The sequence below is a fragment of the Diceros bicornis genome, unplaced genomic scaffold, assembly GCF_020826845.1.
Source record: "Diceros bicornis minor isolate mBicDic1 unplaced genomic scaffold, mDicBic1.mat.cur scaffold_67_ctg1, whole genome shotgun sequence".
NCBI lineage: Eukaryota > Metazoa > Chordata > Mammalia > Perissodactyla > Rhinocerotidae > Diceros > Diceros bicornis.
The window spans coordinates 3,198,189-3,212,482 of record NW_026691553.1 but is presented as its reverse complement, the minus strand read 5'-3'; the positions used below and the strand labels follow the sequence as shown (position 1 = coordinate 3,212,482).

General features: G+C 57.4%; 1 protein-coding gene across 1 annotated transcript; it reads right to left on the bottom strand.

The window, feature by feature from the left end:
- Positions 1-7: 7 nt before the first annotated feature.
- Positions 8-13,570, bottom strand: ANKRD24 (ankyrin repeat domain 24). Its single transcript, XM_058537595.1, has 20 exons — positions 13,430-13,570; positions 13,198-13,328; positions 13,033-13,121; positions 12,114-12,178; positions 11,343-11,400; positions 10,440-10,510; positions 10,141-10,247; positions 9,774-9,961; positions 9,245-9,273; positions 8,601-8,681; positions 8,356-8,463; positions 7,592-7,636; positions 7,409-7,507; positions 6,714-6,786; positions 6,348-6,466; positions 4,592-6,181; positions 2,646-2,813; positions 805-930; positions 526-591; positions 8-347 (listed from the first exon to the last, which is right to left on the bottom strand). The coding sequence occupies exons 1-20, from the start codon at positions 13,568-13,570 to the stop codon at positions 270-272; spliced, it is 3,432 nt and encodes a 1,143-aa protein (XP_058393578.1). The 3' UTR covers positions 8-269.
- Between the last annotated feature and the right edge of the window lie 724 nt (positions 13,571-14,294).

Genomic DNA, 14,294 nt, shown 5'->3' with positions numbered 1-14,294 from the left:
GCTCCTGTGCTCCGCGAGCTTTATTCCTGAGGTGGCGTCTGGCGACCAGACATGGGAGAGGGGACTCTTCTAGCGGGGCAGGGGCGGGGTGCGCACAGACAGGGCCAGGGTCTAGCCTGACCCGTGGGTGCAGGGACCAGGCGGGGAGGGAGACAGCCAGGGACAGTCGGGAGGGGGCCCAGGCTGGTCTCCCGCGTGCAGGTGGTCAGGGCGTGAGCCGGGACGCCCCCACGCGGGGCCTGGCGGGCGGGGGGTCAGCGCTCAGATGCTCAGCGGCCCTGAGCCTGGAGCCTCTGCATCTGTAGGATCTCGCTCAGAATGCGCTGCACGTCTTCATCCATCTGGCCCTGGGGTGGGGGGAGCCAAGAGAGAGCCTGCGCGCTCCTGCCCTGGCTTCTCCGTTCCCCTCCCTCCCCACCCCTGGAGGCCATGAACCTCTCTCCCCGACCAGCCTCTCGCTGCACAGATGGGGAAACTGAGGCCCAGAGAGCAGCAATGGCGTGCCCAAAGCCAAGGGTGACTCACCTGAATGGCGTATAGGAGGTGGCTCCTATACAAGGTCACCACTGCGCTGTGGGCCCTGGCAGCCTTCTGTGGGGAGCGGGGAGGGGAGCTCAGAAAAGCAGGACCCCCCAAAACAGCTTTGCACCCCAAGCCCCTATTTTGATGGCATGCACCAGCGTGACAATGCCGGTTGCTAAAATATTGCAATATTTTCCTTCCACGCCTGGCAGGTGTCCCCCAGCCCTCCACCCACCTGTCACTCTCCTGGGACCCCTGCCCTGTGCCCCGTGCAGCCCTCACCTCCTGCTGCTCCTGCAAAGCCTTCAGCTGGCCACGCAAGGCCTCCACCTCGGGCGTGCCTGGGGCTGCCGGCTGGTCCTTCAGTGCTTCCTTAAGACTGAAGACTTCCTTGGAGAGCTCTGTGATCTGGGGTGGGGGTGGAGGAGTGTCACCCCGAGGCCAGGGCTGGGGGCCGGGGACCTCTCCACGGCAGCAGCGGGACGAGGCGAGGGGCAGAGGCTGGTGGGGAAAGTCACATTCTAGGGGCTCGCAAACCGCGGCCCGAGCGCCGAGTCAGGCCCAGGAGCTAAGAATGGTTTTCACGTTTTTAAATGGTTGGGAGAAAAAAGTCAAAAGAAGAATGACATTCCGTGAAGATTAAATCAAATTCACGGTTCCTCGTTCAAACATAACATTTGATTGGCGCCTGGTCACACCCGTTCGTTTATGCATCATCTACGGCTGCTTTCAGAGCTGGGCAGACACCACCTGCCCCGCAGGGCCGCCAACACGGTCTGTCTGGCCCCTTACAGAACAAGTTTGCCAAGGCCGTCACATCCCCTCTTGGGGTCTCTGGAAAGTGGAGGTCTCTGGAACGGGAGGGCTGAAAGCAGCCCGGCCTGGTGGGGCCGTCACATCCCCTCTTGGGGTCTCTGGAAAGTGGAGGTCTCTGGAACGGGAGGGCTGAAAGCAGCCCGGCCTGGTGGGGCCGGGTCACACAGCCCTAGGATAGGGTCCCTCTCTCTCCTTTCTCCGAGATCTTGGGAAGATCACTTAACCTTTCTGAGCCTCAGTTTTCTCATCTGTAAAGTCAGGAGAATCTCGGTTCTCCCCTTAGTAGGTTACTGTGATTGTGAACAGAGATTAAGTTTAAGCTGTGCCTGGCAAACAGCAGGCACTCAATAAATGCTGAGCTCTGTTATTAATACTACAGATCAGAGGTTCTGGGCCAGGTGCCATTCTGCCCCCCAGGGGACATTGGGTGATGTCTGGGGACATCTGTGGTAGTCACACTGGGGGTGCTCCTGGCATCGAGTGGGTGGGGGCCAGGGATGCTGCCCAACCCCCCACAGTGCCCATGACGGCCTCCCACAGAGAATGACCCGGTGCCGATGTCAGCAGTGCCGAGGGGGAGGAACCCTGCTACGAATAAACCCTAATCTCTACCACAATTTTATTTTCATGTTACAGAGGTGGAAACTGGGGCTCAGAGAGGTCAAGTGACTTGTCCAAGGTCACACAGGAGCTGGGGCTGGGTGACTTTGTGCTGACACACCTGGGCCTCCGGGGGTCACATCCACTGTCCAGTGACGTGCTGTGTGACTTTGAACCACCCACTTTGCCTCTCAGAGCCTCGGTTTGCCATCCAGAAGATGGGGATAAGAATGCTTTCTGCTTTTAGGGTTGCGGGGAGATTAAAAGGGACAGTGTGTGAAAAACACTCCACTCAATCAGCAGAGGCTACTGTGAATCACCATTATTATTATTTAAGAACAGAACTCGGGAACTGGCATTCAAACCCCGGCTGAACCACTCCCTGGCTGTGTGACCTTGGACAAGTGGCTTCACCTCTCTGTGCCTTAGTTTCCTCAAATGGGGGTAACAAAACTTGAAGTGAGAATTAAATGCATTAATCCATGTTAAATGCACAGCATGGGCATGTAGTAAGCACTCAATAAAAGACACCAGGGTTATAATTAGTATTTGGGTGTCTGAGTTGTCCCCTTTCTTCTCTGTACCTCAGTTTCCCATCTGGAAAATGGGCTGATGTCCCAAGACCCTTCGAGCTGGGAAATCTTAGATTCTCCCCAACCTCTGTTGAGTGGGGGCCCCCCGACTGAGCACAGGAAATGGGGACTCACCTTCTTGTCCTTCTCCTTGGCCCTGTCCAGGGCCTCCTGGGCACGGCTCTGGGCCTGGCGCGCCTGTTCGGCCTCGGTCCGCAGCCCCCGCAGCTGCTGCTCTGCCACGGCCAGCTGGGCCTCAGCTGCGTGCCGCTCGCTCTTCATGAACAGTGCCTCCCGCTGCACCTGTGCCCAAGCCACGTGTGACCCCGAGGACCTCTGGGTCTCAAGGATGCCTGGACCCCAGTGCTCTTCTGACCCTCTATTTTGGCCTGAGGACATTCAAGCCCATTTTGACCATGAGGAGTCTGACTCGAGGGAAGTTCTGGATTCTCCCGGGCACCACGAACATTCTGACTCTGCCAAGCACCTCTGACTTGCTAGCTGTGTGGCCTCAGACAAGTGACTTAACCTCTCTGTGCCTCGGTTTCCTCATACGTAAAATAGCCCTCACTTCACAGGGTGGTCATGAGGATAAAATGAGCAGATACATGGAATATGCTTAGAACAGTGTCTGCCACAAGGAAGAGCTATATTTGAGTTGGTGATGCTATTATTATTAATGACTATTGTTATTATTATCATCATCACTAATGTTCTTTTCTCTGCCAGTGGTGTGAAGGTTCATAGATTTCTTACAAAATGAAAGAAAAACTTGGATGAAAAGCAAACATATGGCCAAAGGTTGATGACTGCGTTTTTCACAAAAATATCAAGATTGGAGCAATGTTAGATTTGCAAAAATGGATCCTGGGGGGAACACTGTCCTTTAGAGAAATAACAGCTCCAGAGAAAAATGGATAATAATTAGATGTTCCATTAGGAAAGATTGGCTACACATTAACAATTAAAAAAAAAAGTACACTGATTGATGAATCAAATCAGACTTGCAAAATTTACCCTGAAAAGAAGCGATCATGCGGAAGGTAAAATTTAGATGTCCATGAAGACAGGCATACTAGGTTGGACTGTGAACTCTAGGAAGTAGATTGAGGGTTTATCTGGTTTCAAAGAGCATGTTCTTCGAAAAAGAATAACTCTGGCTGCCAGTTATTGATCACTGTACCGTCACTAAGTAGTTTAGATAAATTAAACCACTTAATTTTCATGTGAGGACTAGGAACTATTATTATCAACATTACTTGGTGAGTGAACAGAAGCTCAGAGAGGAAAATGCTTTTCTGATGACAAGTACATTATAAAAGTAAGGAAGGTAGCTTCTTATTCACATCTATTAGAACAGTTACCAAGTTTGGGGGTTTTTTCTTTTGTTTTTTAAGAAAAAAGATGGAGTCAAAAGGTCCACTATCTGGGACAAATATATTCCCTGGGTTTAAAAAAAACCAACTCAGCATCAAAATCTACTGGGTTCAAAAATCATTAGATCAAAAATCCCTGAATATAACGTCCTCCTTTTTTTGGGCTGAAGCATTTTTATCATAAGATAAAATGAGATGCTCGAAGAGCCAGCTGGAAAAAAACCACCGGGTCATTTTGACCAGCAGAGAAAATGGCCATTAGGTAAAAACATCAGGGCAGAAAGCCCAGTTCACGGCTCGCAAAGAAACGAGCGGACATTGATCCCTACCTCACACCATACACACAAATTAGCACCAAAGCATAAATGTGATTGTAAAACTAAAACACTAAAGATTCTGGAAGATAGCATATGCGAATATCTCCATGACCTTGGGATACACAAAGGTTTTATAAACAGATTGCAAAAAGTTCTAACCATTAAAAAAATGATGGGGCTGAAAAGGCCAAAGGTTTTCAAGTAGAAAATGCAGGTCAAAACATCCAAGTCAGAATGGTTGCAGGGTCAAAGGTCCAGAGGGAAACACTGGGAAGGTCAAGTGTCTGTAGGATTGAAGCCGATGGGGTCCAAACATGCCACGGCTGCAGGGTCAGAATGCCACCAAGTGGCCACTGGGTGTACCTGGTGGGGGTCTGGCCATGCTCACCTGGAAGACCTCGGCGCTGGTCTTCTCGTGGCGGCGTCCCAGCTCCTCCAGCTGCCCCTCCAGCCGGGCCACGTCGGCCTGCAGTGCACCCACTATGCGCTCGTGGTCCAAGCGGGCCACGCTCCCCACAGGCTCCCGCTCCAGCTCCGCCCGCAGCCGGGCGGCCTCCTTGCCCGTAGCCACCACCTCCTGCTCCAGGCTGGCCGCCCGGCCCCGCAACTCCAGTGCCTCCTCCTGCAGCTGGAGGTGCTCAGAGGCCGGCACCATGGACTGGCGGAGGGCCTCGGAGGCCTCGCGCAGCTCTGCCAGGCCCCGCCGAGCCTCCTCGCAGGCCGTGGCCAGCTCAGTGGCCCGGGCCTCAGCTGCATCCCGTGCTCGGACCAGCTTGGCAGCCGCTGCACGATGCTCTTCCCCAGCAGCTGTGGCAGTAGCTAGCTGCTTCCGGAGCGCCTCCAGCTCCCGGCTCTGCTCCAGCCGCACCTCCTCCCGCTGGGCCAGCTTTGCCCGCAGGCCCCGGGCCTCCTCCTCAGCCAGCAGCTGGCCAGCCCGGGCCTCGTCCAGCCAGGCCGAAGTGGCCTCCAGCTCCCGGAGGCGGGAGTCCCGGTCTCGGAGGTCCTCCCGGGCCTGCTCCAGGGCCGCCCGCAGCTGGACTGTGTCACCACTGCTGACCACGCCGGCCCCGCCACCCTCAGCCTCCCGCACTCGCTCCCGCAGCCGACCTGCCTCAGCCTCCGCAGCCTTGCACTTGCCACGGGCTGCCTCCAGCTCGGTGGCTGCCTCCCGCTCTCGCAGCCGTAGTGCCTCCTCCAAGCCACGAATCCTGGTCTCCAGCTCTGCTTGCAACTTTTCTGAGGCCTCAGCAGCACCAGGGTGCAGGATGGGGCCTGTGGCCTCCACTCCCGTGGCCTCTACTCCCGTGGCCCCCATGTTCGTGGCCTCCACTCCCGTGGGCTCCATGTTCGTGGCCTCCACTCCTGTGGGCTCCGTGTTCGTGGTTTCTGTGCTCATGAGCTCTGCCTCCACAGCACCTGCTTCACTGGCCTTCATTTCTGGTTCCTCTGCTTTCACGTTTGTGGCCTCCACTCCTGTGGCTTTTGTTTCTGGGTTTCCTCCTTCTTCTAGAGCTTTTGTTTCTGTCACCTCAGCCCCCGTGGCCTTGGTTTCTAAGCCTTCAGCTCCTGCACCCTCTGTTTCTGTGGCCTCAACATCCGTGGATTTTGTTTTCGTGGCCTCAGCCCCCATGGGTGCTGCTTCCAAAGTCCTGGCTTCTGTGGTTTCGACTCCCGCAGCCTCCTCGTCTGTGGTCTCAGCTCCGTTAACTTTGGTTTCCAGAGCCACGGCCCCATTATGCTCTGTTTCCATTGGCCCGTTTCTGGTGGTCTTGGCTCCCGTGTCCTTGCCCTCCCCAGGGGCTGCCTCCTCTTCTCCGGGTGCCTCCCGTGCCTCCTGCTGCTCCAGTGCCCGCAGGGCCTCAGCGTGCTGCCTGCGGAGCTGGGCCAACTCCGCCCGGAGAGAGTCATAGAGGGCCAGAGGGATGACCTCGGCTGAGCCATTCATCTCCATCTCATCTTTCTCGAAGTTCTCCAGGATCTGGTGGTGAGGTGGGGGAGTCAGGGGAGAGCTGAAGTGGTGGGGCAAAGGGGGCATTTCTCCTGTCCACAGACTCAGCCATGTGCTCATCTGACCCCCCAGGGAACAATCCCTCGGGTCCTCAGAGCTGTCCCCACCCCACTCTCCCGGGCCTTGGTTTCCCCACCTGGACCTTCTCCATCAGCTCCTGGTTCTGTCTGGTGAGCACGGCCACCTGCTCCTGCAGCGAGGCCAAGAGCTCCTGGGCCGACAGGCTTAGCCGCCTGGAGAGCAGGGCCTCGGCCCCTGGCGGGGGGCACAGAGTCAGGCCCCGGGGTCCCAAGCCACAGGGGACAGGAGCTGGGGGTCTGGAGTGGTGGGTCAGGGCCCCTGGGGCAGGCAACCTCAGGCAAGTGGAGTAAATAACCGATGCCGGCCAACCTCCCTCCCAGCTTCAAACTCGCTCCCCGCCTGTGGGTCAAGGCTCCGCCTCGGGGGCCCCAGACACAAGGCGGGCGGGGGTGCGCGGGGGGAGGACGGGGTCGGAGCTCACCTGGAAAGTCGGGCAGCTCGCCCTCCTCATCCTGCAGGGTGGCCACGTCATAGCTGGTGTTCTCCCGCTCGCTCTGGGGGTGAAATCGAGGTCCGGCTCGGGGTTCTGCCCCTCCCTCATGTCCCCCCTCCCACGAATCTAGAGCAGATGGGGACATTCACGTGTCTCTATGACCCCTTACAAGCATGGGACTGACTCTGTTTGGCCCACAAGTATTTATTGAGTGCCAACTGTGTGCTGGGGGCAATGCTGAGCTCCCAAGGATGGGCAGTAAACAGCCCAGCGTTGCCCGAGTCTGTGACCAAAACCCCGACGACTGGGGCTGTTGTGTGTGTGCAAGTATTTACGATGTGTGTGTGTGTGTGATTATGGCTTCCTGGGTGTGTTAGCTGGAAGTTTGCCTGCTGGACGTGTAAGACCACACGTATATGAGCGTGGCTGGCCATCTCTGTGTGTACGTGAGTGTGTGACTGTGTGTTTTCTGTGTGTGATTGTATGTCTGTTGCGTTTGCACGTTGTGAGACTCTGTGTGTATTAGCGTGGCTGTCATGCATCTACAGCAGAAGCCCCGCCCCCTAGAGGCCCCGCCCCCTTGAGACTCTGCCCCTGGTGGCCCCGCCCCATCCCACTCTCCGCCCCGCCCATGAGGGGCCCCGCCCCTGGAAGCCCCGCCCCCTGCCCTCCACCCCGCCCACCTCCAGCAGGGACAGCCTGCTCTGCAGACTTTCCACCTCCCGGCCCAGACTCTCCTTCTCCTCCTGCTTCTGCGCCAGCAGCTGCTGCAGCTCTTGCACCTAGAAGGGGGCGGTGGAGGCTCAGCCGGCCTCCAGGAGGAAACAGGGCAGCTGGGGGCCGCCTCTGCCCCCACCTCCGCCTACCTGTCTCTCCAGGCTGTGGAGCGAGCTGGCCTCCGCCTCTGGCAGCTGATGGAAGAGGGGGGACAGGGCTTGGATCCGAGCTGGGGGCCTCCCCGGCCCACCTCCTGCCTAACAGCCCTCCGTCCCAACCCCAGACGTCCTCTGTGCTCCTACTGCACGCCCAGCACTGCTCGGCCCCCTTGCTCGTGACTAAGTATTCACCGAGTGCTACTTTGTGTCAGATCTTGTTTCTGGCCACGAATTTGTTCATTCACTCATTCATTCACTCACTCAAATATTCGTTCATCCAATACGTATTTATCAAGCATGTACTGTGAGCCAGGCACCATCAACCATGCCTGCCCTGGTGGGCTTACAGTGAAGTGGGTGAACGTGAATAAAGTACGTGGTAGGTCCAATAGCAGGGAGCACTTTGAATAAAAATAAAGGGAACTGGGAAGTGAGTGGAGGGGGTTACAACTTTAAATAAGGTGGGGAGGGAAGATGTCTTTGACAACAGGTCTTTGAGCAAAGATGGGAGGGAGGGAGCCATAGGGATATCTGGGGAAGGGTGTTCCAGGCAGAGGAACAGCACGTGCAAAGGCCCTGGGGCAGGACCGGGCCTGGCGTGTTGGAGGACCAGTGAGGAGGCCCATGCGGCTGGAGCAGAGGGAGCGAGGGGGAGAGAGGGAGGAGGGCGGCAGGAGAGGCAGGCGGAGTCTTCCCCCTAGAATTGCAGCCCACCCCAGGCTGAGCCCCAGGCCTGTGTCTCTGCTGCCCCTCACCTCCTGCTTCCTCCGTTCCTGGTGCTGCTCCAGGCCCCGGATCTTCTGCAGCAGGCGGCCCCTCTCCTGTCGCAGCCGCACGATCTCCTCGTAGGCATCTCGATCATCCTGTTCCAGCACCCCAGGGACCCACTGACTTTAGATGAGGCCCAGGGGCTGTCCCCTCCCATCCCTGAGCCAGAGTGTCCTCCCCCTCCTGCCTGGGGGCCCCTCATTCCTCCCCCCATGGCCAAGGCATCTCTCACCGGCACAGGGATGCTCGCAGGGGGCTGAGGCGCCTTCCGCTTCTTGGTAGCCCCTCGCTTTTCATGGCTGGACACAGAGTTCTGGGGGGAGGGGATGAAGGGGGCACATGGCGGACATGCCGGTCTCCCACCCAAATAAACTCACTCAGCCATCCCCCTATCTGTCACCAGCCCCAACTCTGCCCCCACTTCCTGTGTGATCTTGAGCAAGCGGCTGCCTCTCTCTGGTCCTCACTTAACCCAGCATAAAAGGAGACGAGACCACATTCCCTCCTACAAGTTTCCTTTCCTGGTGGAGCTGAGATGCTATAGAGCTGGGAGAAGGAAACAGGCCAGACCTGCCTCCTTCCCTGGCTACACGAGCCCTCATCAACCTCAGTCCCCTCTACCACTCTACCCCAGCTCCATGATTTGCTCCCATCCCCCCAGTGTTCTCACCCAGTTCTGGAAGTTACACTGTGGATGTTGCTGCCACTTGGTGGCAGCGTACCCTGAAGGTCGCATTCTTCCCAAACAGGTCCTCCCAAGTCATAACCCTGGGGCAGGGGTCCATCTCTTGCTTCTTTTCCCACAGAGCCTGGGTTGAGGGGGAAGGCAGTGTGTGCCTAGGGAGGGGGACTCATCCACTGCTTAGGGATCCATACCTGAGATGAGGCCTCGCCTGAGTCATCCTCTAGGAGGGCGGGGGAGAGAGGGAAGCAGGGTCAGGCACTCTGTTCTAGGGACTCCATTCCCAGCCCTAGGAAGGGCATTAGTGAGCCCAGGGGCCTTGGAGGGGGGAGGGGCCTCCCAATTCCCCAGAATCAGGACTTCTAAGGTAAGTATCAACTACTTTGGCAGAATGCTGTTAAGAGGGACCTTGAAACTCTCGAAAAGAGAAGACAGTGGCATCTCCAGGATGGGGTGAATGGGGTACCAATTCTTAGGAAAGGCAAAGACCCAAGAATAAGGATTACCCAGGAAAGCAGAGTGGATCCCTAGACTATTCTTAAAGCTCTGGGGCTCCTTGAAACTGTCCTGAGTGGGATCTGGGGAGCCATGAAACCTCCTATAATGCAGCAAACAGGGATACCTTGAAACTATCCAGAGTAGGAAGAGAAGAGGGTGAAAAGAAACCATCTAAAAGGAGATGGGGGGGCTGCTTGAAACTGTTTAGAGGTGGGGCTGGCATACCGCTGGGTGGTGAGGGGCGCTGGGCCGCCTCCTGCAGGAGGTGCAGGATGAATTTGTCCCCGGCCAGGGCGCCGTAGTGAGCAGCATCCTGGCCCACAGCATCGGTGATGCCCGGCCGAGCCCCGCCCTGCAGCAGCACCTCCACTGTTTCCGGGCTGGCCCCCTCACAGGCCAGCATCAGGGCTGTCCTACCAGGAGAGGGGGCTACTGAGAAGGTGTGGCCATCCTCAAACCCCCACACCCTTCTCAATACCGAGCCCAGGTGTGGGGAGGAGGCCAACCAGATTCCCCTCCACCCAGAGAGGTTAAGAGACTTGCCCAAGGTCACACAGCACACAATGGACTGGCTGGGAGGAGAGATGCTCACCTGCCCTGCAGGTCCTGGTCATTTGCGGCAGCCCCCTGCTGCAGGAGGAGGCGGCACAGATCTGTATGACACATCTGAGCTGCTATGATGAGGGGTGTTGTACCCAACTAGTGGGGGTTGGGGGAGGGATGAAACAAGCCATGAGAGGCTGACCCTGAGAGGTAGGGAAGCCTATAGGACTGACCCTGAATTTCACCTCCAACTCTTCCACACTTTTCCAAAGGTGCCTGGGATGCCGCCACTTGGTGGCAGCATACCTCAAGTACAGTATCTTTCCCCAAAAGCTCCCAGAGGCTCACCCGATCTCGGGGATTCAGTTGTGCCTTGAAGGAGCAGAGCATTTCTGAGCAGGAGATGCAGCCGCCAGCCACTGGAAAAAGACAGAAGTAATTATTGTGTACCTACTATGTACTAAACCCTCATACAGAGAGTGTTAATGTTGACCAGAGGGATCAGGCCTCAGCTGAAGCTGGGTAGGCTTCTAGGGGTTTGACCTGAGTTCTGAGTTTTGAGGGTGAAAGGAAGAGGATAGAGGTTACCGCATAGGCAAGGGCCCTGGGGTGGGAAAGAGCTTGGTAAGGTCAAGGAAGTGGGAGATAGTGTGTACTTCTAGAACCTCAAAGACAGAAGGGAGGGCTTCCTGCGAGGTGTTGCTGGAGAAGTCAATAAACTCTATCTGACTACCTGCTGTGTGCCCAAGGGCGTATAGGATTTTCTTTGCCGCTGTAACCCCAAAGCTTAGGACAGAGCCTGGCACCTAGCAGGTACTTAAATATTTATTGAATAAAAAAAACCAACGAGCTTCCGTAGTGTGACCAAAGGCATTGCCACCACTAGGTGGCAGCGTACTCCAACTGCAGGGAATTTTTCAACAGTGACTAAAACTCGAAAGCCGACCCAAATTTATTCCGTGTTCCCAAAAGGAGAGACGTTTCTCGAGTCATCAGTGAAGGCCACTGCCGAATCTCCTGGGCGTGGTGGACAGACGTCTGGCTGCGTTCTAAGTGGGTGGGTCCCTGCCCCTCCCTCAGGGAAGGAGTTTGGATTTGATGAGTATGAAGGCTGCCCGGACCTTGGGCCTTCCTGAGATTCCCCAGGGGTTCCTCAAAGGGAATTACACTCCCGTCACGCCCCATCGTCCCCACCAGGCCTGGCACGCAGCATGGGCCATGGTGGGCAGGGCGAGGCTGGGCTGAACCCACCTGCATGGTGCAGGGCCGTCCACCCACTGCTGTCGACGATATCCACCATGCAGGACGCCTGGGGAGGGGGACAGGTCATTTGAGGCAGAGCCATCCCTCTTCGTGCCTGATTCCTCTAGCAAGTGCCCCTCCTTGGGCTTTGCTGTATTCCAGGCTCCTTGCCACCCCCTCCTCCCCTCCCACCTCCCTGCTCTGCAGAGCACGTCTCCTCACGGGCCCCCAAGTGATTCTCTGCCTTTACCACAGTTGGTGAGAAAGAGGGAATAGCGGGGAGCTGAGGAGCAGCTGGGGGCCTGGGGAGTAGATGGGAGCTCTGAGAGGGGCCGTGGCTAAGAAAGTACCTGGGGTTTGGAGAGAAGCTGCGACTCAGGAAATATCTGGTATTGGGAGTATATCCTGGGTGTGGGAAGTATCTGGACGCTCAGGGAGTATCTGGTTATCCAAGGAGTAGCTGGGGCTCAGGAGCAAAGGGGGCCAAGGAATATCGAGGATTCAGGGAGTATGTGGGGGTTCAAGGAATTGCTGGAACTCAGGAGTAGCCAGGGCAAGGGAGTATCTGGGGTTCAGGGAGTATCTGAGGCCTGGGGAATATCTAAGGTTCAGGGAGTATCTGAGGTTCAGGGAGTATCTGACACTTGAGGAGCATCTGAGGTTCAGGGAGTATCTGAGGTTTGGGGACTATCTAAGGTTCAGGGAGTATCTGAGGTTCAGGGAGTATCTGACATTTGAGCAGCATCTGAGGTTCCGGGAGTATCTGAGACAAGAAATGACCTGTAGCAACGGCTTCAAGCACTGTGGGTGCCCATATTTGGCGGCCAGGTGGAGGGCATTGTAACCTGAAAGGGAGAGAAGATTTACTAGGGCTTCCCATTCTCAAGGGGCTTCCGGCTGCTCCCGAAACCCGTGTCAACTATTCATGATGAGTCTCCCTGCGTCTAGCAAGTCCCAAACCCCAGGTCCTTCTCAAAACTGTGCTGCTCCCTGTGGCCACAAGCCCTCCAAGCCCCAGCGAGTCCATGTCCCCGACGATCTCATCTCAGCTACTCCCCACCCACCTCAAGCCCTACTGCCCCAGCTCCTTCCCATGTCCCCTGCTACTCTCCATGCTTACCTACACTGAAGCGCCAGCTATGCCCCTCAGAATCCTCGGCTGTTCTAGATGTTTCCGCCAATCCGTACCCCCTGCTATTACACGTGCCACGTCCCCATCTTTGCTACTCTACAAACCCCCAGCTACTCCGTACATCCTTGCTACCATCTCAGTTATTCCCTCGGGCTCCCAGTTATGTCACCCTCCCAGATTCTCCTTTTGTCCCAGAGCTCCAGCTCCCTCTAAACCCCAGCTACTCCACGTACCTCAGACACTCCCCCAAACTCGACGTCATTCTCACGCCCCCAGATACTTCTCAAGCTCAGATGCTCCCCCGTTCCAGCTCCTTCCTCTGACTCAACCTCTACCTGAGTCCCAGCTGCCCCCCGTCCACGAGCTGACTCACCTTGCTCGTGCCAGCCCCGGTCCGCGTCCTTGGGCACCGCAGCCGGCCAGGCCTCCGTGCCTCGCTGGGGACACTGAAGGGGACCCCCCTTTTCGGCAGGACACTGAGGCCTTGAAGCAGGGCCTGGCTGGGCCCTCTGGCGGGGCACCCGGACTGAGTTCCTCCTCCCTCCCCAGGGGCCCGGCGGGCGCTACCTGCCCCATCCGTGCTCATGACGTCGGCGCCGTGTGCGAGCATCACCTCCAGGCAGCTGGCTGCGCCCCTCATGGCCGCCAGGTGGAACCTGGAGGTCAGAGGTCAGGGGTCGGCCGCAGGGTGGCCACCCCTCAGCCGTCACCCCCCAGGGCGTGGGCACTCACGCGGACTTGCCCTCGGGGTCCAGCTTCGTGGGCACTAGCCCCTTGCGGGCGATGAGGGAGCCCACCCGCGCGGCGTCGTTGCCCTCCACCGCCTGTAGCAGCCGCTCGTCGCTCTTCCCCCAGTCCTGGCTCTGCGGGGCACCCAGAGGAGCATGGGGCCGGGCGGCCGCCACCCCGGCCCGCTGCCCCCGGCAGGGGCTCTGCGCTCTCGCCGCCCGCCCTGGGCACTTGCCTGGCACCTGCCTCTGGCTGCCGGCTTCAGGATGGGGCAGGGGCCGCAGGGCGGGCAGGAGCCGAGGTCGGCGGGGCTGAGCCGCAGCTGCGGGGGAGGTGGTCCCGGGCAGGGGTTTAAGCCTGTGCCCCCGGGGCCCATCACCCCAGCCGTCCGTCCAACACCCACTGCCAGCAGCCTCCTATTAAACCCTCCCAGATCAGCCCCCAGCATTTTTCCAAACACTTGTCCCCCCTACCTAGGCCCCCAGCCTGCTCCTGAGCGAAAAGCCACCTCTCCAACATCACCCCATCAACTGACCTGTATCTTCCTGAACTACCCTCCAAAGTCCCCTGGAAGCCCCTAAAAGTGTCCCTTTAAATGTCCCTCAGAGCGTCCTCTGCGACCTATTCTTCTACGAGCACCCTGAAATGCCACATTGTCCCCTAAGTGTCCCAATTTCTCCTCCCCACAACTGTAGGCTGAGATGCATTCCAAAATGTCTTCTCCCAAGTCCTGAAGTGTTCTCCAAAAGCACCCCCAAGTGACCCCTTCATCTGTCCCCAAAATGTCCTCCCCCAAAATCCCTCGAATGTCCTCTGAAATCGTTCTCCAAATGCAATATCTTTTCCCAAAAACGGCCCCCCAAAATATTGCTCAAATTGTCACCCCAAATGACCCCGTCCAAAACCGGTCTCCGAAACTGTCTCCCCAAATGTCCTCTAAATTCTCCTAGGCGTCCCCATCTGTCCTCAGAGCTGTCTCTCCAAACGTCCCCATGTCTCCCCCAATGTCCCATCCATCCCATCCATCATCCATCCCCCCAGTGTCTGTCCCCTCCCCGCGCTGTTTCCTCCCGGCTCATCCTTCCCGGGTCTGGGGTGGG